This window comes from Bactrocera tryoni, chromosome 2, assembly GCF_016617805.1.
Source record: "Bactrocera tryoni isolate S06 chromosome 2, CSIRO_BtryS06_freeze2, whole genome shotgun sequence".
NCBI classification, from domain to species: Eukaryota; Metazoa; Arthropoda; class Insecta; order Diptera; family Tephritidae; genus Bactrocera; species Bactrocera tryoni.
This window is the reverse complement of record NC_052500.1, coordinates 66125283-66149419: the sequence shown is the minus strand read 5'-3', so window position 1 is coordinate 66149419 and position 24137 is coordinate 66125283. Positions and strand designations below refer to the sequence as shown.

The window sequence follows — 24137 nt, the reverse complement described above, 5'->3', positions numbered from 1 at the left end:
ATTAATTTAATTAATTAAAAAATTAATTAATTAATTTAATTAATTAATTAATTTAATTAATTTAATTAATTAAAAAATTAATTTGATAATTTTTTTAACAAACTAGCTGAAGCATATATTTTTAAGAAGCAAATTCTAAAACAAAATATTTAAAATCCCTAATTTCCACAGTAAATTTAAAATTAATTTATTTTAATTAAATGCAAAATCTGCTAATGTGAAATATGTTGTTTTTGCGAAAGTCAACAGTTATGTAAGTTGTTTAAAATTTTGCGAATGCTATTTCAATTTAAATAACAAAAACGGGTTTCAAGTATGAATTTAAAGTATTTTCCAAAACAAAAATTTTTCGAAAAACAAAAAGCACTCAAAGTGAATTTTTTTTCCTCGACCTGACTTGGCATTAATTACGTCGATTTACTAGTAAATCGTAAGTAAGTACATATAAACATAAGGTACACGTCAATCACACAAGTTAAACAACCATAAATATGTAAATATGTATATGCAATAAGTGGAAATGAAATGGCAAATAAACTGGTTGAATGTGAAATCAACTTGAGTTCGCGGAATTGTAATGAACGTGTAATATTAATGAGTAAAGTACAATGAACCGACAATAAGATGTTGAATATAAAGATTTTACGTTTATCATAATACAAAAAAAAATCCTTTCAAATTAAATTTTACGAAAATTTCAACTTTTGTTTGGTAGTGAAAAAAATACAGGAAAATGACGAAATTGTCGATCAGTTTGTATGGCATTTACATATATGATATATTCACTTTATCAGAACAATTTCTTTTAAGATTGTAGTGCTGCCTCATACCAAACCACCAAATTTCATACAGATATCTGGTCGAATAAAAAAGTTTTATATACAAGGACTGGATTTTGACCGCTCAATTTGTATGACAGCTATGTGCTATAGTGATTCGATCAGAATAATTTCTTCGGAGATCATACTTCAATCTTGAACAATAACTCATACCAAATTTCGTGAAGATATCTCGTCGAAAATAAATCTCTTAGGAGATTGCACATTTGTCTTGGAAAATAATCCATTCCAAATTTCGTGAAGATATCTCATAAAACAAAAAAGTTTTCCATACAAGGACTGAATTTCGATCGTTCAGTTTGTATGACAGCTACATGCTATAGTGATTCGATCAGAATAATTTCTTCGGAGATCATACTTCAATTTTGAACAATAATTCACACCAAATTTCGTGAAGATATCTCGTCGAATAAAAAAGTTTTCCTTACAATGACCGGATTTTGATCGATCTGTTTGTACGACAACTATATGCTATGGTAATTCGATTTGAACAATTTCATGCCAAATTTTGAGAAGATATCAAATAATTTTCCACACAGGAACTTGATTCCATCGTTCATTTTCTATGGCAGCTAAAACTTATAGTGGCGATTTCGACAAATGAGACGGCTTTGGAAGAGAAAGGATGTGCGCAAAATTTCGAGATCGATATCTCAGAAACTAAAAGACTAGTTAGCGTATATACAGACATGGATAAATCTACTCCTACGCTTCCTGCAGGGCGTTACAAACTTCGTGCAAATTTAATATTTGCTCTTTAGTGTATAAAAATATACCTCAGTCGTGTAGGGATTCTTGAAACACAAGAAATATTTCGCATATTTTCACTGCAACCAAATTAGCTCAAAATTGCTCAGATGAACATAGGTGTGCGACTTTGATAACATACTCCTAAATGTAGGCAACATTTTTCACTCTTTGTAACAGTGGTTTTAATATAACGATATTCGTTGAGTCATTCGATTAAAGGCGGTATGCTAGTATAATTGGACAGAATTTTGGCAAAGGAAGGGAAGTGATAGTACAATTTCGTAATTAAAGGGTGTAGGAGTCAAACCACCAACATTTACTAAAATATCAAAAATAGTTGTACTTGATGGAAAATTTTTGAAAGATTCGTAATCAAGACACCTCAAATACCCCACAGATCTCCTAAGACATGATCGCAAATTTTGGGCAACCACGCAAAATAACATCCGATTGGGGTAAAGTATTCACTTCTAAACAATTTCAGGAGTTCATTGATAAGCATGGTATTCAACACAATAAGATTGCTGTAAGAACGCCGAGGGCTAACAGACAAGTTGAACGAGTTAATAAGATGGTTCTCATTGCTTTAAAATGTTCCGAGTGAAACGTACAGAAAATGGGACAATGAACTTCTAACCATCCAATGGAGTAAAAACTCTCAACGTGATGAGGTCAACAAATTCACGTCGAATGAAGTAGTGTTTCATTTCAATCCTAGAGACGTAACTTATAAAAGGATGATACAAGCTTTGCACGATGATGATAAAGGTAACGTAGATATTGGCATTAAACGAGATGAAGTAGCGAGCAGCATCATCGAACAAATGGAAAAACTGTTACGACTAGCGATATCAGGGACTTAGTGGTCATCGATCATGCTCATAATGCGACAGGCGAGTTACAAAAGCTGGATCCAGTATTTAAAGGTCTTACTTTTAAGTTAGAACTGCAGTCAATTTAAAAACTGTCGTTTCGATAAATGCGCGTTTAAAGAAAAACTTATAAAAAAAAATAACTCCAAAAAATATTTGAAAAGTTTTAAAATTTCAGTATGTTATTTTGAAAGGTATTGCTATCCATATAAAAAAAAATATAAAAAAATGATAATTTTGAATTTTTACAATAGTCGTGTCCATAAAACAACATGTAGGAATGACGATAAATCTAAGCCAATGTTTGTGCCATAATACGACGAAAAGTCGAATATGGCTAGAAAGAAAAATGAGAATAGTACGACCACACAATGGCTCTCGAATTCACCAGATGCGAATCCAATGGATTATTCTCTTTGGTCAATTTTGGAGAGCAAGCACCGAAGTAAAAAATACACCAGTCTCGAGATGCTGAAGAAAGCCATTGTCTGTGAGTGGGCCATAATACCGGCAAGTCACATTCGGGCAGCTTGTGATTCGTTTTTTGACCGTCTCAAGGCCATAGTTAAGGCAAAAGGTGGTCGTATCGAACAAAAGTGAATTGGTCCTGAATTTATGATTATTTTCACACATTTTGTACTTTAAAATAAATAAAAATAATTTTCCAAACAGAATTTATGGCTTTTTTTTATTGGTCGAGTGCCGGACCCTGTAAGAATACGAATGCGAGATATAAGAAAAAAATGAGTATACTCAAAAATTCAATCTAGAAATTTGTACCGAAGCGTAATTTTATTAAATCTACATTAAATTTATCGAAGAAAAAATATAGTTATATAGCTCTTATGTATGTTTATATAGTAAAGAACCTTTACACCCCCAACTAGCATACGCCTCGACAATAAAAAAAAGTTTGAATAATTATCAAATTAGTTTTAGGAACAAAAAACAACGCGTTTGAAGGTCAAAAACAGCTAACTGCGAGACAAAAGCCAATTCAAGTCACGTTATATTGAATCACTTGGTCACACCAGGCAAAAAAAATTGAACAAAAAACAAACTTAACTTTTAGACACACAGTACATACCATAAGACAATAAGCATTTAGATGTATGAATAAAAAAACAACAAATTTTGCTAAACAGGTATTTACTAATGGCTTACGACAGTCAGACATAGCGTATTTGTATATAAGCAGAGAGCAAAAAACAAAAGGGGAAAAATTATGCTCTCAAGTTCAATGTTATTTACATGGCTCTTAGCTTTTAGCAGAGATGAGTTCGTTGGCATTTGCCAGTGAAGACGTCTGGGTGCACAACGGAAAAATTCAATGCGATAAATATTTATCGAATTACAAAAAAGCGACACAAAAAAGTGAAAGAAAAAATATTCAACAAAAGAAAAGCACATTGCAAAGCTATTAAATTCATTCAATTGACATTGTTTTGCTCAATTGCAGCTGATGGATTGATAGAGCAGCTCAATAATTGGTGGTGGCTAGCAAGCTCACATCAACTAGAAGGCAACGAGATAAGCAGACATGGCATGAAGATGAAAATATATAGTATAAAATCCAAGGAGACTGAATCTTCACTGTCTAGCTACATATGTAGACAGACAGACAGACAGACGGCCACCACGCATATGCAAATGTTACTTTTATTTGTCTTTTGCTGATATGTTATTGCAAGAACAAATACATATATGAAAAGTTTTGGGTTATAAATTTATTTATTTTTTTGAAGGTTTTGTGTGTTTACTACATATCAACATATATATGTGTATGTATATTATATTTTATCTATTATTTAAATTTTCTTCAATTAAATTGGACTTTTTAACAAAAGCCAAAAGTAAAAATTGGGACTGATAGCAAAATTTTTGAATATTTGTATATAAATACTCACAATGATATTTATTATAATAATAAATAAAGAGATTAGTAAAAATGTATCAGCAACATTTTGTATACAAGAAAATGAAATGGAACCAAAGCTATAACACTTTTCAAAGATACAAGAGTATAAGAAAATATTTTTTTTTTTGATTTTTGATCAGAGATTATAGTGCAGCCTTGAATAATAAACTAAGTCAAATTTCGTGCAGAAATCTCATCAAATGAAGAAGTTTTTCATACAAGACTTGAGTTTGATTCATCACTTTATATGGCAACTATACGCTATAGTGGTCCGATCTGGAAAATTTGTGCAGATATGTTAGCGTTCTCTTAAAAAATAAGCCCTGTCAAATTTCTTGAAGATATCTCATCAAATAAAGAAGTTTTCTTTATACATGAACTTGATTGTGGTCGTTTAGTTTGTATGGCAGCTATATGCTATAGTGGTTCGATCTGAACAATATGTTACCCTGCTTTGGGTAATACTCCACACCAAATTTCGTGAAGATCTCAGGTCAAATAAATGAGATTATCATACAAGGACTTGATTTTGATCCTTCAGTTTGTATGGCAGCTATACGTTGTAGTGGTCCGATATCGGCGACTCCGATATATGCGCAGCTTCTTGGGTAAAAATGGGCGCGTGCAAAATTGCAGAAACTGAGTGACTAGTAACTGAGTGACTAGTTCACATATATACAGACGAATAGAGAGTCAGCCTCTTCTATTTATACCCATTTGCGGTATGGTATTTGACAACAGCTGTCTTCGAAACACCAAGCGTTACTCTCCACCAAATCGAACAAACTATACTAGATGCTCAAACAATAGAGCGACACCTGTGGTGCAACCCTGCGCTAAAGTGTCTGCTGATGCAAGAGTAATAGTGTTATGAATCTTTCCTGGACGAGCGATTCTTATTTTCGAGTTAAAAAAAGTGTAGTAAGCGCTTTGTTTTTAAATTTATAATTGAATTTTGCATTTTCATTCGTCTTTTGAACCATTCACAATGGTCTAAAATATGTAAAATAAAACTTGGTAGCATTGAAGATACGGGCTCTTCCGCATACTCTCTTGTACGATATCAAATCTATAACTTTGTTGTTGCTTTTGCATTAAATTTTTGGGACAAGGTAGAGAAATGAAGAATCGTAGACTTCTACCATTTTATACTTTCCAGAAATATGATTAAACCAAGCAGACACGAATTTATGACGGGTCAAAGAGTGGCAACAAGATTTCATCAAACTATTTGGAAAGATTTTATGACTCTAAAACTACAGTTTCCCACAAATGAGACATACATATATATTCTCATATATCGATAACGTAAACGTCCAATATTTCTAATATCTTTTAAACGATTCGGCAATATTAATAGTGGAAATTTGACGTTTATTCATATTTGGCAGATTTTGAACAGTTTAGATATGAAGATTTAAAAATATTCTTCACGTTGATGCTAAGAGCTTCTATTGAGATTATGATTTTACTTATACTTTGCAACGTGGCCAGTTTGGTACCTAAAAGGTACTCAGAATTCGATAGGCGGAATTATTGAATGCTGATTATAGACAAAGTATTGATTGTAGACAAGATATTGAATAAGAACTTAAGTAGTCAATACCGAAAATAAGTCGAAAGTACTTAATACTCACAAAATCGCAAAAGTTCTTGAATAGGTATAAAGAAGCACTAAAGTTCTCAATACTCGAAGTGTGTCGAAGGTGCTCCATATGCACAGGTACTCAAGAGACTTTTAGTGTAATCAAAAATTTTAAAGAATTTGAAAACACTTAAGTGAACTTAGAATTTAGACATACTGAAATCAGTATTGAAAATGGAGTTTTTATGACAGAGGAGTTGGTGCACCTGATTCTCCACTCGCTGACGATGAAACGGATGTTGCACTGCCCGACAATGAAGAAGTTCGAATAGCAATTACCCGCCTGAAGAGCAACAAGGCGACGGGGTCCATTGGATTGCCGGTCGAGCCTTTCAAATGCGGCGGCGTAGAACTATTAAGGAGCATGCATCGGCTTCTTTGTGGAATATGGTCGGACGACAGCATGCTTGACGATAGGAATTTAAGTGTGCTCTTCTGCCCAATCCACAAAAGGGACATCTTTCAATCTGTGCCAACTAGCCTTCCTCCTCAACATCGCATATTAAGTTCTATCGAGGTGATTGTGTCAAAGTTCAAAGCCCACCGTCAACAACCTTATCATTGTGGCTTTAGGCCTGGAAAATCAACAACTGAATTTCTGCACATTTCTCGTATATTATTTATTTAGAAATTTAATTTGAATTTTTTATTTTTTTTAAATCGAATGTTTTCTAAGTTGAATCGACGTTGTTGATTGCTTTGGCGAGTTGGAACAGAAATTAAAATATTGGAAAGTTCCAGTAAATTATCCATTATGAACGCAAAGTTATTATAAAGTTGAAGAGTATACCAAATCTATTTTAATTTTAACGCATTGCGGTGGAATTTGACAAAGTTAAAGCACTCATAGATAACATAGAAATATTAAGTACCATTATTAGCGCAGTAATGTGAAGTGTAGAGATAACGATAGTCGCGTTTGCGATTTCAACTCGAGTGCTATATATAGCACTATTTTGTTTGTGTTAGGGTTATTGGTAACAGAATCGAGAAAATTTGTATATATAGTTCATATAGTATTTTGTAGTTCCTTTTTTTTAACAATGCACCCCTCTCTGCTAATTTAAATGGCATAAATGAATTTGCCTTACAGAATCTTTTATAAGAGATTATCAGTTTTTTTTTTGATAGAAAAAGCCACTTGAACTTGAATTTTTTAAGCTGTCGGTAATTAACCGGTTTTCAAGTTCATTCAAATTCTCATCAGCAGCGATGTTTAACGCAATCATATAACTGATTGACATGTGTAGGTGAAAGAAACATTAAATAACCTCAAAATTGGTATTGGAAATTATCTGCAAATCACTGAATTCAACAGTATTATGTGAAACAAGATATAAAAATTTCAATTTTAATTTCATTAGATCAAAAAATACGAGAAAACTGAAAAAATATTTTTTACCGTATGGATGGTTAATCTCAAATTTCAGGCATTATGTAGGATAAATAAACCATTGAAAGAAAAACAATTTCGGCAGTACCCTAATATGTCCAAAATGTTAACTGTAAGTATTTCAACTCTTCTTTGTATAGAATGAGTTCCAGGCTGATATTTGCTAGGAGTATGCTCCCAAAAACTGTTGGAAGGCATGTAAATTCCGTAAGAACGAGATTTTCAGTAATTAATCGTAAAAAAAGTTTAGAATGGGTTCTGAGGTTTGCAGAGCAATATTGGTAGAATATCTTCTGGCCTGATAAATCTAGCTCTCTGAGGATCTTGGTTGAATTGGGTTCAAAACAGTTAGGTTCATAACTTCTTAATTTAGTTCAGCTTCGTTGAAGTAATAAATACATAGTACTTTCCAACAAAAATTTAGTTCAGCGTACAAGGATGGTTGGGGACATATTAGATGTTAAAATAGTGAGTAATGTTGTCAAGAGTTTAATTTGCGTTAGCCGCGCAGGTAGTTAAAAATGATTTGAAAGCTGTGCTTTTACTTTTATTTCTTCTTTTTTTGACACAGATTATAATTGAATCCACATATAACAAGCCAGACAAGACCCTTTATTAAAAATTACTATGAAGCATTATTTTAGAGATTGTCGTATTAGTCAGAATTTTCAGTTCTACACCCGCTTAAGCACTTCAATACGTAAGAATCGAAAGCGTTCTGAAACGTAACATGGTTTAAAGAATGTGGTGCCACAGACACATTTAAATACACAAAAGTGACCAACTCTCAAAAAATTTTCCTTCCATTACGGATTTTAAAGCATTCTGAATAGGAATATAAAGTTTGCTACGAAGCTTATGACCTCAAGAAAGAAACAGTGGGGATCGTGTAAAGCATTTAAATGCATACAAATGATCAACGTGAGGAGTAGAGTTGATTTAACTCCGTCCGTTTGTCTCAATACACGCGCACTTGTCTCTCAGTTGTTGGGATATCAATCTGAAATTTCGCACACGTCTTACTTCTCCACAAGAAATTTCTTATTGATATAGCTGTCAGGCAAATTGAGCCATCAAAACCAAGTCCTTACGTGAACAACTTTTTAATTGATAAGATATCGTGACGAAATTAGAACTGGATTATTATCCAAGGGAACAAAATTATATTCGAAAAATATTTTAAGATCGGACCACTATAGCTTATAGCTTAATTGCTCATATCGTACAACTACAGCACATATTTTTTAAGAAAAAAGAAACAAATAATGGAACGGATTATCAAAATAAATATAAATGTAAGCAAATATGAGTACAGAATTTTGTGAAAAAAATATAAAAGAAATAACAAAATTACATCATAAAAATTTAAAAAAAAATATTGTTTAATAAAAATGTAAAAAATAGTTAAATAAAAGAATATAAAAATATATAAAAAAATTAAAAAAAATAAAAATATTGCGAAAAATTAAACTAATAAAATAACTAAATTAATAATATACTAATACTAATTAAATTAATAAATTACGTTATAAAAATATCAAAAAAAAAAAAAAATGGTTGACATCATAATTATAGCATAAGAAGTACGAAAACATTGAGGGGCTATACCAGTGTGACGCATGAAAAATTAGGCGATTTTCGTGAATTTTTTTAAAAGAAAGTACTAGATTGAATGTTTCGACATTCTATGGACGTAATAAAGTATATTTTTAGCTATATTAAAAATTTTTTTTTTTACAAAAATATTGAAAAATAACGGAGTTATGTGCTGTCTGCGGAAGTGCCGAAAAAAAAGTGCCTCAACTGCTGGCATGATTCCGGTCGACTGAGTAGCTGAAACAAAAAAATTCAAAATGTTTATTAAACTTAAATATATTTTCTATACAATGAACTACGATCTTTGGAAAATATCAAAAATTAAGAAAATGGCGTAATTTTGAAAAAAAAAAATCGTTTTTTTACGAAAAAATGGTCGTTTTTTTAATGCCAAATTGACAATTTTCAACCAATCAAAAAGATCGTAGTCTATTGTATAGCAAATGTATTCAGCTACATCCCGTTTTAATTTGAGTCAATCGGCCAATTTCTCGTTGAGTTATAATGTCAGCAATTTTGAAAAATGTCGCTTCGAGAAAAATGCGTTTAAAGTTTCACTTATATATGTTTGCACCTCTGAGCGGTCGCTATTTAGAACGCTGCCATTCAAAAACTATTTAAGATACGACCTCACCGATTTCACAGGATATTTTTGAATATATAAACTATCGAAAAAGCAAAAAAAAAATTTTTTTGAAAGTGTCACACTGGTATAGCCCCTTAATATGAACAATTGTTTTGATTTTAATATCCGAAGAAATAGTACATATTTGTTAAAACAAAAATAATAATGGAACTGATAATCTAAATGAATAATGAAAAAATTATATAGTATGTAGGTAAATATTGTTTGGGGAAAAAATTTCAAAAATTAAAAAAATGTAAACAAAGTTAATAAAAAATATTTACAAAAATTAGATTAAAAAAGTTTAAAAAAAAATTAAAACATATGGTTTTTAAAAATATATAAAATTAAAAAAAAATGTAAAAAAAATTAATAAAAAATGTTTACAAAAATTACATTAAAAATTTTTCAAAAAAAAATATAGGGTCATAAATTATTATATAAGTACGGAAAAAATAAATACAAACAAGTTGCTATTACACTTTCACTTTAGTATTTATTTATTTATTATCTAAATATTATTGTGTGATATAAATTGCTTGTATTCCATAATCTTGTGCTTTATAATTTGGCAAAAGCTGCCGCTAATTGAGTTAATATTTTTGGATTTCTTAAATAAAATTTACGTTGAAATGCATTTCTTTTTTTTCAAATATTTGTTTTGATATTTGCAATTTGTGTGTAGGTGCGTTTATATACTTATTTTCGTAATTACCTTCGGTGTAATTTTGAGTAGATATCAAAAACTTTTCAATGACACTTTCGTTTTCAAATTATTTTGCGTTAATTTGCGCAATTTTTATTTACCTAGGTGTTTATATAAAAATATATACATATATGTACATATGTATATAAATGACAATTTTTAATTTTTTTCGCAGTATTATGTTTTTTATATTATTTTTGTTTTTTTCTGTGTTGTTATTTGTTGTTTTTTTGTGCAAGCTATTTTTTTGTTATTTCTGCGATTTCCACCGGATGCCCGTGTGCCACAAATAGCCGATTTGTATCGAAATTTAAAATTCTATATTTTTTCGTTTGCTTTAGCTTCCACTTTTACTTGTTTAATTATTTTTTGTTATTTTTCACAATTGTTTTGTGCTCGCTATTTGTTGTATGCGAAGCCGTTAAATTTTTAATTCAATTTTCGGCGAGGTGAACGCTGACGTCAATTGACAAACGCAACTACAAATACAAATACCAATTTTTTTAAATTAAATTTTAATTATTTTTTGTAATTTTAAATTTCCACAAACACTTGTATGCATAAAAAATACAGTTATATACAATTTTTGTTAATTTTTTTCGTTTTTCTTGTTGCTTCTCTGTGCACTTGTTACAAGTTAGCTTGAATGCCTCGTTTACTTTCAGGCCAATGCCCGCGTGCGTTTGCTGCTCACTTCCGGCGTTTCACAATGGCGGCGCTTTGTTCTTGGCGTTTTAATCGGTTTGATTGCTTTTAATTCAACTTTTTCTCTTAATTTCTGTGTGGTAAAATATGCAACCTTTTTTGTGTAAGAATTTTGTTCTATTCTCCCGCTAGACGACGCGACTGAATTTCCATTAGATATCGACAGGTGTCAATTCTAAGTCGTTGATCGATCACAACATTCAACAGAGTGCAGTTGCTGCGAGATGAGCACAGTTTCATCATTTGATGTCGACTGATGCGGCCAGTGACGTTCGCTTCTCGTTGCTGCCTAGCGTTTTGGCAAAGCTTGGCGGCTACTACGCGAGAAATGAGAGCGTAAATGCTTTGTGTTATAGCGTTAGCTTGTCGCGTTGGTGGCGTACATGTATTTCACACACACACGCATGCAAACGGCCACAAATATTTCGAAAGAGTATGCGTGAGCACTTCGTGTGAGCTTTGGGCACCTCTTTGGGTGTTGGGTGGCGCTCTCGTTTAGTTTGCGTGTATGCTTTTAGCATTTTTGCAGCTATTAACCGGTTTAATTGCAACAACAACACTAAAAACAGGCGGACACACCCGTAAATTGTGTGAGAGCGCAGAAATGTGAGCACGAGCCCGAGTTTCGACTGCGAAAAATGTTCTGTACGTGAGTAAATTGTATTAAGGAAGTGTTGGAGCATTTGTGTGGAAAAGTCTCCACTACAGGGTATAACAGCATTTATTAGCACTATATTTATGTGGTATTACTATTTGATTTTTTGTTTAAAAAATTATAAAAGAACACCACTCCATTTTATGATTTTTTTTCTCCGTTTTGTAGATTTTTTTCATAATTAATTAAATTATGCATGAAAAATTAAACTTTATATTTTAAAAAAGTTGGACAAAGTTAAAAAAAATTTGTGAAAAATATCCCTATATTTTTGAGGTTTTTTTTTTGAATTTTTTTCTAGTTTTGCAGACAAATCTTTTTCACATTTCCATATTTTTTAATCACATGAAGCAACAAAAAATGAAAATTTATATTTTTAAAAAATTCGACGAAGCTAAAAAATTTGAGAAAAAATTTCGCTATATTTTTTAGTAGCCGATATTTTATGTAAGTTTTTTTTTTTCAATTTTGCAGAATTTTTTTTTCATAAATTGCATATTTTTAATCACACGAAGCAACAAAGCATGGAAATTTATATTTTTTAAAAAATCTCCCTATATCTTTAAGTCGACGCCTTAAAAAAAATGTTTTTCTGTTTTTCAGCTTCTAGAGATAGCGACATTCATACTACTACCGATATTTTATGTAAGTTTTTTTTCAATTTTGCAGAGTTTTTTTTTTCATAAATTCCATATTTTTTAATCACATGATGCAACAAAAAGTAAAAATTTATATTAAAAATAAATTGGACCAAGTTAAAAAAATTGTGAAAAAATATCCCTATGTTTTTTTGATCAGCCACTATTTTATGAATTTTTTTTCAGTTTTGCGGATATTTTTTTTCATATTTTCATATTTTTTAATCACACGAAGCAACAAAGCATGGAAATTTAAATTTTTTAAAAAATCTCCCTATATCTTTGAGTAGACGCCATAAAAAAAATGTTTTTCTGTTTTTCAGCTTCTAGAGATAGCGACATTCATACTACTTAAGAATCCATTATTATTTTATTTTTCAGATGACCGCAAGGGTAGAAGTCATGGCGATAAGGACATAGCCTTTTTTCCCGATCTACTTAAAGAACGTATAAATCAATGAAAAAATTGAAGGTTTCTTCAATTAATGTGTGTATACTTTCAACATCAAGCATCATATCAATTTTTTATCAATAGTTTCTTATTGAATTTGGCGAAAATACGAAATATGATGTCCAAACGCCTAATAGTATGCAATGAATTCTAGAATTTTAAGCTATCTTACATGAAATAGATACAAGGATTCGAAGAAGTTACTACATAACTCACCAATTTTCAGAAAAACATAAATATGATAAAGCCAAAAAGAAATAATAAGAGAAATGAACAATATGACAACCTCTGAAATTCGAGAAAAAACAATTAAAACAAGTTCGAAATTGAAAGTTAAATTAAAGAGTATATTCCGGATTCCCCAATTTAATTACTATTCCATTGTTGCAATATTCCGAACACGGGTTAGAAAGCTATTGTATGTATGTTTTGTGCGACTTTTTCAGTATATTGAAGCGAAAACAGCAATATTTTTCATCAAAAAATCGCGAACTTTGCGCCAGAAAAATTGTTTTTTTCACGCGGTCCGACTTCTTTACTTTAATAGTATTAAGAAAACCTCAGTCGAAAATCATCTCTTTTTGATAGAAGCTTATATTGAACTTACTCTCGCTGAGTGAACTTGCCAAAAGTAGTTTGGACGATTTAAATGTGATTATTTTGGCTTCGAAGAACGTCGGGGACGAACAAAAAAATATTTAAAGATGAAGAATTGGAAGGATTATTCGATGAAGATTGTTGCGTAACACAAAAAGAGCTGTCAGAATTTTTAGGAGTCACTCGAGCAGCAACGTTTAAATGCAGCCGGCTAGATTTAGAAGCAAGGAAGTCGGGTGCCATATGAATGGAAACCAAGAGACATTTTAAGCCGATTTTGCATGTCAGAAATGCTATTTCAACGCTTAAGAAATAAGTCGTTTTTGCATCGAATCAATGATGACAACTTTAAAAAATAAACCTGGCCAACCAGCCAAATCAACGGCAGAGTCGAATATCCATGACGCCAAGGTATTTCTCTGTCGATCACAAGATCGTGCTGTATTATAAACTTTTACAACCAGGCGAAGCCATTAAATGGGAACATGGGGAGGCCATCTTAAGGACCATCATACTCCCGAGTGGTAAGCATTCAATCTTTAACCTGATTATAAACCTAATTTTACGCACAATATATTTTAAGTTGGAGCTTTGGGAGCCTTAGGATATATCATGTCTCAGCCGGCTAAAGGCCAGGCCGTTGTTCCTGTAGTCAAAGCGTTAGTATTTAAAGTTTCATCTGTAGAGAACCTAGGGCTGAAGGCTGGACATTCCCAAAGTTACTGTTCCAACTTCTCATCACCTTGCATCTGAAGTTAGGATCTTAAGGATGTATACCCTGTGATGTGCCTATAATGTTATTAAGTTCCCTTTTGCATTGTTTTTTTTTTTTCAAACAAACATTAAAGTAGTTAGGGCAGTTGTTAGCTCCGAGCTCGCCCAGGTATCGGACAAGACTGTTCGATATCAGATAATCGATTACCACCAGCTGACCATTCAGCCATCAGCACGAGTTGTTTAGGGGTTAGGATGAAGGCTGGATATTCGCAAAGATAATGTTCCAACTGCTCATCATCCTGCCTTTGAAAGTGGGATCTTAAGGAGGTGTACCTTGTGATGTCCACTACAATGTTACTAAGTTCTCTTTTGCATTTTTTATCAAACAAACACTGAAGGAGTGAAATGGTGTAGTCCAACTTAAATGAATTTTGTTCCTAGCTGACGCCGAGCGGGCCAATTGGTCTGCCTTTTCGTTTCCTTCTATTCCTATATGAGCTAGTACCCACCATGATATTTACGAGTTACGCGCCGAGAGTCAAGATAATTGTTCTCGTCCCTTTTGAGTTTACAAATCTCTCCGGTTTTTTAAACGAAACACCCTTTGATTGTTCAAACAGTTTTTATAGAAACTGAAAATAAGTTTGGCAACCATTTCTCTTTGTAGACATAGAGTGCAGCAAATACTCATTTAATTAATGAAAGGTGAAGAGAGCGAGGCAAAGCAAGCGTAGGGAATACAGAGAGTGTATGTGTAATTAAATTTGCGAATTTACAACTAACCAATACACACATGCAGCTCCGGCCGCTCCTGTTCTACCGTGTATGAATGTAAGTATATATAAACATATGTATGTGTGTGGGAATGTGCTTGTGTGTGAGCACCTAAAATGTGTGGATGAGGTTTATTCAACTCGAACTTGAACTGCAAAGCGAAGAAAAAAATTCATAAAAAAAAATTTAAACAAAGAAAAACGCGCAGCAAACAGCGAACAAACACGAGGCAGCAGCAAAATCGAAAACAACTACAACAAATATATACACACATATGGGCTGCAAAGGCAAGCAGACAAAGGACGAAAAAAATGTAAGTAAGGAAATTTGCATTTACGCCTGTGTTTGTGTGTGTATTAGTGCACGAATAAGTAAATATGTATATACATACATACATACATATAGATCGATTTATATATATATATATATATGTGTGTGTGTGTGTGTGTGTGTGTGAGTGTGTGCGTGGTTGCTTTTGTTTGAACAAATTAAAAACGAATTTTTGGCCACAAAAACGTGTTTGCACCGGTGTTTAAGAAATTGCCCGCATAACAGTAAAAGTGCTTATAAAACATGTTTGTTGCTGTGCAGTGAAAGCGCTGCTTTTTCCCAAAAATGTTGTGACCTTGCGTGACTACAGCAACATACTAGTACAGTCAAGGCTTGAGAAATTTGTTGTCTAATGTAACTTTCTAAAAAAAAAATTGGATCAGGTCTTCCCTTAACTCTCATATACCGAAGATAGTGACTACTATTATGCCGATAACCTTTATCACGTTTAAATCGTTGGCAATGTTACTTTAAATTGACTATAAAAACAAAAAATAGGCGAAATGGGTTCGTGTATTCGCTTAAGGTTCATATATCGGATATATACATATATTATATTATGGTAACAGCAGCTGCTCAGTTTACTTTCGAAAGCGGTTTAAAGGAAATTAAAATCGAAAATTAGTGAATCCTTACTTATATACAATTATACAAGATCGATCCATACCTTCCCTTAACCCTCATATACCGAACAAAACAACATCCACTACTTCGGTTACTTTTGAAGTCTTGAAGGGGAGTGGTACCGAAAATGAAACCTATTTGGTTTTAGTAGCTGCATGTTGCATACCTTGCCTTAACCCTCATATTCCGCATATGACTTCGTTTCTTTCTCGTTACTTTTGTCAAAGCGGCCTTAATGCGAATTGTTGCCCAAAATATCCAATATAGAAAATATGGGTATTTTCATACAAAAGTTGATGAAGTATGGATTTTTTTCCTTTAACCTTTATATACCGAATCTGGTACCAGTTAGTTATATTAGGTTGTCAAATATCATCTTTCCGCCTTTTTGTCCTTTGCATTTCGCGGCTATGTATAAAGGGCTACAGAGCTCGTATCTGGCAATACTATACATCTTTGAAAGGTCTTGACATTGCCTATAGACGTGTAAACATGGAGTTCACTAACGCCGAAATTCGCGCTATTTTAAAGTTTTCCTTCGTTAAAGGCAAAACCGCCAGAGACACGTTTCGTAAATTAATGTTGTTTTGGAGGATGGTACTCTATCACTTCACTGCGGAGGAATGGTTTCGACGATTTAGAGCGGGTGAAAACGATACCATGGAAAAGCCAGCCGACGGAAGACCTGTGACAATGAATACCGATCAAATCATGGAAAACATCGAGTAAGACCGGCATGTGGAATGTCGTGACATTGCCCAGAAGATGGGAGTTAGTCACCAAACCATTTTAAACCATCTGCAGAAGGCAGGATACACAAAAAAAGTTTGTTGTTTTGGTGCCGCATGATTTGACGTAAAAAAACCTTCTGGACCGAATCAACGCCTGCGATATATGCTGCTGAAACGGTACGAACTCGACCCATTTTCGAAGCGGATGGTGACTGTCGACGAAAAATGGATCACATATGACAATATCAAGTGAAAACGGACGTGGTCGAAGGCCGGTGAATCGCCCCAAATAGTACCAAGCCGGAATTGACGGCCAGGAAGGTTTTGCTGTGTGTTTGGTTGGATTGGAAGGGAATCAACCACTATGAGCTGCTCCCATATGGCCAGACGCTTAACTCTACCATCTACTGCGAACAACTGGACCGCTTGAAGCAGGCGATCAACCAGGAGCGTCCAGAATTGGCCAGCGGATGGGGTATAGTGTTCCACCAGAACAACGCCAGATCACACACTTCGTTGATGATTCGTCAGAAGCTACGGGAGCTCGGATTGTAGGTTTTATCGCATCCACCATATAACCCGGACATAGCGCCAAGTGATTACCACCTGTTCCTGTCCATGGCGAACGCCCTTGTTGGTGTAAAGTTGAACTCAAAAAAGGCTTGTGAAAAGTGGATGTCTGAGTTCTTCGCGAATAAGGAGGAGTGCTTCTACGAGGCGGGTATTATGAAGTTGCCGTCTAGATGGAAACAGATTATAGAACGAAACGGCACATATTTGAACTAAATCCGATCACTGTAACACTTTTTCTAAAGCATTTAATAAAGAACAAAAAAGCGGACAACCTAATAAAATCGTTTTTGAAGGAAATTGATACCCTAAAATAGTGGGCTTATATTGTATAAACGGCCAAGATTGGTAAATACCATCCCTTAACTCTCAATAATTACAAGATCGATTCATACCTTCCTTTATCCTCGGTGTTGAAGGAAAGTGGTATCCAAATAGAATTATAGATCGCTTTTTACAGAAATGGACAAAATCGGTTCATCTCTTCTCTTAACCCTCATAAACCGAGTAATCGTCGCGGTACGCGCGGAGGGAAGCCGAGGAAGAGGAAGACCTCGACTCCGTTGGAAAGACCTGGTGGAAAAGAACCTGCCCACACTTGGAAGCAGCAATTGGCGTCAAACAGCGAAAAGGAAGAACGTCTGGGCGCTGTTGTAAACTGGACTATAACCACATAACCGGAGTCTACGCCAATAAAGCTCTTGCTATAGCGCTACCACCGGCATCGTTCTCAATACCATTGTACTTACAAAGCCAACTCATCGCCGCAAGAAAACAATCCTCGAGGATTGGTGAAATATATAGCCCCCAAATACAATAGGTTTTCCCATCGTGCAGCTAGAATGCTATCATTCTTAAACTTTTCGAGCAAACTATTTACCAGTATTTAGTCACGCATCTCCTTTTGAACTCAACTTCGCTATGTTGCTGGCTTTAAAAATTTCCGTAGCCACAAGAGAGTTGCATTTTTGCCATTTTTGGGCAGAGAGGAGAATCAGGAATAAAATGGAAGTTACAAAAACAGGTGATATACTAGGTAGGGAAAACAACAACTACACTATCGCCTACAGAGCGGACGCGTCACTTTGATTGAAGCCCAAAACATTTCAAGCTTTAAAAGTAAAAGCTTGTTTGAAAGCAGGAAAAAGCCGGTACGAAATTAAAAAAAAATCAAACCGACTGCCAAAAAGCGACTAGAAAAAATGCTGTTGTCATTGGGTTTGTTGTCCTTGAGTACTAAATGGCGTCATTTACTTGCATACGCTACAAAAACAACAGGATGGCAGACACGCAAACTGCCACAAAACCACGATATTGATTGTAATCGTAGACGGCGAATTCTCGGAAATTATTCGCTACGTCAGTGAGAAACTACTATAAAATGGGAAAGTGCCGAAGCAAAAAAACTAAAATAATTTATTGATTTTTAAATTGCAAAAGACAGCGAGCGAAATTTCCAAGGAAAGACAAAATGTGGCGACCAACGGAAGCGGTGCAGTGTTGAGCCACACTGTCACAGGAAGTAAGTGAAAATTAAGTGGGATGTGCTGTTGCCGGCGAAGGATGTTTGGTAGTGGACACTTAAAAGCACTGTCCTTGGATGTAATAAATTTTAATGTAATTTTTGATGCTATAAAAATTTAATAAAATCAAAATTATAAAGTATAATGTCAGGGACACATGGATCGACATTGAAAATGAATATAAAAGCATTTATAATACTTTAGAGCAATTTAACGGTAATGGTAGCCTTAGAGAGCCGAACTAATTATATAGTAAGGTGCGACCATAGAAATAGATAGTTCTTTAGTTAGGAAATAAGGAAACTATTGATCTCTCCTCGACCGGCAAACTTAGGAAAATTTCTGAAACTGCTGGCTTCTCCTGAAGCTCTGTAACTTCCATACAAAATCAATCAAGTAACCACGATTGGATTGTAATTAAATGAAGTTGTACAAGGTATGTTCCAAAATAAACAGGACTTAAAAAAAACAGAAAAAATGTTTTTTTCGGCAAAATCTATTTATTTTATTCTCCTTGCGCTTCAATACAGCTTTTTGCACGGAACAAAAGCATATCGAACGAGTGTTTCAGCTGGTTGATCGATATGGCCGGCAGTATGCCAGTACAAGCCTGTTGAATGGCCTCTATGTACGTCTGCATAACGCTTTCCTTTCATGTGCAAATGCATTTTTCCCAAAAAAAAGTCGCACGATGCCATATCAGGTGAATACGGGGAGTGGTTGAAGGTTAAAATGTGATTTTTGGTCAAATAATCGGTCACAAGCGTCGATCGATGAGACGGCGCATTATCGTGCAATAAACGCCAACTTTCATCTTCGCGATATTCGGGCCGAACACGACGCACCAACTTCAAAACTCCAAGGTAGAATACCGCATTAACGTTTTGGCCGACTTGATTCTTTGAGGACAATACCCTTGGAATCATAAAAACAAACCCGTATTGTCTTCACTTTTGACTTCCCCATGCGCGATTTTTTGGATTTCGGCTCGACCGTTGCCTTCCATCAGCACTCTGGCGTTTCGCTTCGGGATCATATTGGAAACACCATGTTTCGTCACCAGTCACAATATTGTAAAGGAAGTTTTTGTCCTTTTTGACTTCTTTCATGGTGTGCTTCGAATGTTGGGCTCTGAGCAATTTTTGGTCGTCAGTCAATTTGTGCGGAACAAACCGTGCAAACGCCTTTCGTAAGCTCAAATGTTCCGTCAAAATGCGATAAATTGATGTTTTGAAGATGTTTAATTCCATTTCCATGAATTTCAATGATGATTTCGGCTGAGTTTTGATGAATTCACGCACAGTTTCGATGGAACTTCCGGTGATCACGGATTTTGATTGGCCCACATGTTGATCGTCATTTATGACCTCACGACCACTTTGAAAACGTTGAAACCACTCGTGCACTTTGCTACAGGACAGGTAAGCATCGCCATAAACGTTTCATCAATTGAAACGTTTCGGTAAAAGTTTTACGAATTTTAAAACCAAAAATTAATGTTGGCTCTTTGTTTGAAGCTCATTTAACACAAACATACTGACACTTATAACGCAATAACTTCACTTCCAATCGATGAAATGAAATCCTCACCGCACAATCGATAAAGATAGCAGGTTCTAACGCACCAGTCGACATATAGATGAGGCCACCAGGGGGCGCTAGCTTCAAAAAGTCCTGTTTACTTTGGAACGCACCTTGTTTATAAGCCTTCACTCTAATTAAATTAAGGTGCTTAAAACCCAATTGGAATAAAATTCTATGCAGTTTTATGAGCTTTCCAAACAATTATACGAAAGTTAGTCATAGTGGATTACTTGTTTAATAACAGATATTGCTGAGCTCAAGTGAATTTCAAATATGACGAATGGAAATAGTTTAATTTAAGAGAAATGACATTTTTTTATTTTCAAGATCAATTTAATATTCCTTCCTAAATCCTTCGACTTTCGTCTGTGTAATCATCACGGATGGAGCCATGTTCAGGCCAGGGAGAAAAGTTCTCTGAGCGCCATTCACTTGGGAGTGGCCAGAAGCGATCCTTACATACGGCTCAAGCAGCTCACGACGTTCAGTCTTAGACAAAATATCTTCTGGGTAGCCAAAAATCATCCATTTGAAGGCGAGGTAAAGTGAGAAGGCGAAACATCCGCTAGGTTGTGCGCCGGGTTTGGGACCCGCCACGTAAAAAACACTACCAATGTTTTCTCGAGTGAGAGATCATCTTTTGATGACGACCATGGCAAACGCATTAATGATAACGATTTAAAGATAAGAAACTGTAATTTCCGGATCTTTAGATGGAAAAGTTGTTCAGCTGATTGATGTCCTCGCCGTTTAAGAAGTGCGATGGACGGCACAAAGACTAAGATGAGTAGGACCTTTTGGCGTTTACTACAGTGGCCATATAAACAAACCATATAAGCAAATTCAATATGTGATTCATGGTGGGACTGAGACTCCATAGCTAAGTTCTGGCATTCACTTCTGGCGGATAAAGGGCTAGCTACAATTTGTATCAAAGTGAAGGTTTACAAGGACGTAAGAAAAGGACGATGTGACCAAAGATGTCCTTTATGAGCGCTTGGAGCGCACCTATAAGAGCTGTCCACGCCACTATGTAAAAATTATGCTTGGCAACTCAACTCGCCACACTGATCATTTATATGTGCATCTTTTAGGATTCCCGACGTTTCGTTCGGGTTCTTATAAGCTGTGTGACTACTTTAATATACCCCCCTGTTCAGGTTATACAAATTTTGAATATTGCTTATGCAATAAACGCTTTGATAATAAACGTTTTGACGATTAGGAAACTAGATTTGCCGCTTATAATCCTATAACACGTAAGATTATGAGCTTACTTGGCGCTACTTCGAGTACGAAATGACATTTGTGCTTGCAAGCAAGTTGCTTTGCAGGCCACAATATGTTCCGTATACGAACGATAATTTCGCAATGTAACGGATTGTCATTTAGTTGTCATATAAATTTGTATATTGCATGTCAATGGCAAATTAGTTAAATAAGAAAATTGCAAAGCATAAAGAGTATATACATTCAAACATACAGACATACATATTTAAGGGGCGCCTGCATGGTTATGCTGACACACAAGCATTTACATATATATGTATGTGTGTGGCTGTATGACAATTTATTTTATTTTTAACCACAGCATTTATTTGCCATGCATGAGCGACGCTGGCGACGACCAGAGCAGCTTCATATATTTACTTGTCACCGCAATTTGTGGGAGTCAACACAATAATAAGCAACCACAAACACACACATATTTAATTTTTCTTTAAATTTAGAACTTGCATTGCTTTACTCTTTCGTTTTTATTTGCGCGCAATAATTTGTTTGGCAGCGTTGCATTTTCCAAGAACTTTTATTAACGTCACGGCGTCACAGCGCTGATGGCCTGCATTGAACACATTCCCATACAAATTTACAGTTAGATTCTTATCAAATACTCGCTAATGTAGCGGTAAACAATTGCCGCTGCACTATACAGTTAGTTGTAAAGTTTATTATGTAATTTCTTATCTGTTAAATCTGTGTAATTTGGGGTTACAAGGTTTACTGGGTGTCACCCGAATTGATGGCAACCCTGAAAGTTCTGGATAATATTGTTATTAAAGGAAGTTATGAAATCACTAATTTAAGTTACACAAACAACAATAGTAAAAGTTTGAATGAACTTGAAACCCAAGGGCAACTATAAATGAGTGTTTTTGTAATATTCCGTTTGATAACTTATTTTTACTGTTTTGATCTTGATTGCCGATGGCACGAGGATACATGAAGAGATTACACGTGAAGTTCACTTTTTATTTTTTTTTTAATTAGCAATTGGGCTAACTAGAGAGATATCACGACGGATAGGTGACGTTACTGTCACGTTATGGGCAGCACAAGGATCCATTCTAGGCCCAAACTTGCGAAACATCAGCTACAACGCTATACTAAAACTCGAAATGCCAGACGAATCGTACTTAATTGGCAACGCGGACGACATTGCAGCAGTAATTAAGGCACGAGACATAGAAGAAGCGCGAAAAAAGCTTAATCAGGTCATTATACGGACGCAAGCGTGACTCGACTTACACAACCTTCAGCTCGCTACGGAAAAACAGAGCTACTACCACTAACAAATACCCACATACCCCTCGAAATAAGTACGCAAACGATTACGGATATTCTTACGACACAAAAAACAGTAAACTACCAAGGCGTAAGACTGGACCCCAGACTAATCTTCTGGATACAAATCCAGCACGCATGAAAGGCAGCGAAACTCACCGCTCAACTTAGCAGACAAATGGCCAACATAGGGGGTGCTAGCGAAGAAAAGAGAAAGCTTCTAATGTTGACAATCAGCGTACTATTATACGGAGCTGAGATCTAGGCAGATCTACTTAAAAAGGAAAACCGGCGTAAGGTAGTGACATCGCACCGCAGCTCTCAGAGTTGCAGCATACTACCGAACAGTGAGGCAATGCAATATTAGTTATAAGCGGTAATGCCCCAAACGACCTTCTAGCATACGAAAGGAAAAAGCTATGGGACCGAAAGAAAACACCCGATAAGAGCGCAATAGAACAAATAAATAAAGATACAATAACAACATGGCAACGAAGTAGAGAGAATGAGAGTCGCGTCAAATGGACGGCCAGACTAATAAAATACCTAAACCCATGGACAAGCCGTAAGTTCGAAGAAATTGATTTTTAGACAACCCAGCTGTTATCCGAACACGGATACTTCAAGAGGTGCCTCCACAGAATAGGAAAAGTCGAAGAGCCGTCATGCCTACACAACGGCGCGACAGAAGACGACGCTGAGCACTCATTCTTTAATGTGTCCGATGACAACGAAAATGCATCGCCGTAGAAGACCAGGTTGGTCTATTAAACGCAGACAATTACGTCAGCGCCATGCTGGAGAGTGAAGTGGGGGTTTGATTATCCAGAAGTTCGCAGCATAAACCGGTATCTGGCCAGATGGGCCTGGCCTGGTGCGCATATTTAATCCCCCAATGAGAAAAAATGAAACGACACCCTGAAGTAGTGCAAATGTGATTCCAGTATGGCCGGCGTTCCTTATTTTTTGACAGAACACGAGTGAGTTGTGTGATGCTGTCATGTTATTTTTGTTCGGAATTGTATGACATTTCACCATGGAAAGATTAACGCCCCAACAACTTTGTTAAGAAAAATCACGACCTGTAAATAATGTGTTTCGAGCGCTTTTCTCAACTTGTGGTCAACATAGTCGACCTACTGAGCGTACTAGTCGCAAAACCATTACTCGTCTTGAGACCCATTCATTATTTGATAATATTCGACCGAATAGACCACTTCCAGTACGCAGTAAAGAAAATATAGCGGCCGCAGCACACGAAGACCGTGGAGAGTCGATTCGGCGCCATCCGCAGTAAGAACTGACGTATGGAACGACTTGGCTCTTTTTGCG

The 24137-nt window shown here is 35.1% G+C and overlaps 1 protein-coding gene and 1 long non-coding RNA gene across 3 annotated transcripts in view; both read right to left on the bottom strand.

The window, feature by feature from the left end:
- The window catches only part of LOC120769038, an 84580-nt gene that overhangs the window by 26683 nt on the left and 33760 nt on the right, over positions 1 to 24137 (bottom strand). Inside the window, exon 1 of one of the 2 annotated variants that reach the window (XR_005704817.1) lies at positions 10354 to 10500. The exons of the other annotated variant lie outside the window; for it this stretch is intronic. This is a non-coding gene — a long non-coding RNA (uncharacterized LOC120769038). Of the gene's footprint in view, positions 1 to 10353; positions 10501 to 24137 lie in introns of those variants that run through there. 2 annotated transcript variants of the gene reach the window in all.
- LOC120769036 lies at positions 10707 to 11353 on the bottom strand. The gene is made up of 2 exons (XM_040095882.1): positions 11144 to 11353; positions 10707 to 10823 (listed from the first exon to the last, which is right to left on the bottom strand). Exon 1 carries the CDS (start codon positions 11290 to 11292, stop codon positions 11167 to 11169), a length of 126 nt encoding a protein of 41 aa, XP_039951816.1. The 5' UTR covers positions 11293 to 11353; the 3' UTR covers positions 10707 to 10823; positions 11144 to 11166.

What these genes read in the sequence shown, in the direction of transcription:
- LOC120769036 (XM_040095882.1), bottom strand. Translation starts at nt 11,292, where the DNA reads ATGATGAAACTGTGCTCATCTCGCAGCAACTGCACTCTGTTGAATGTT.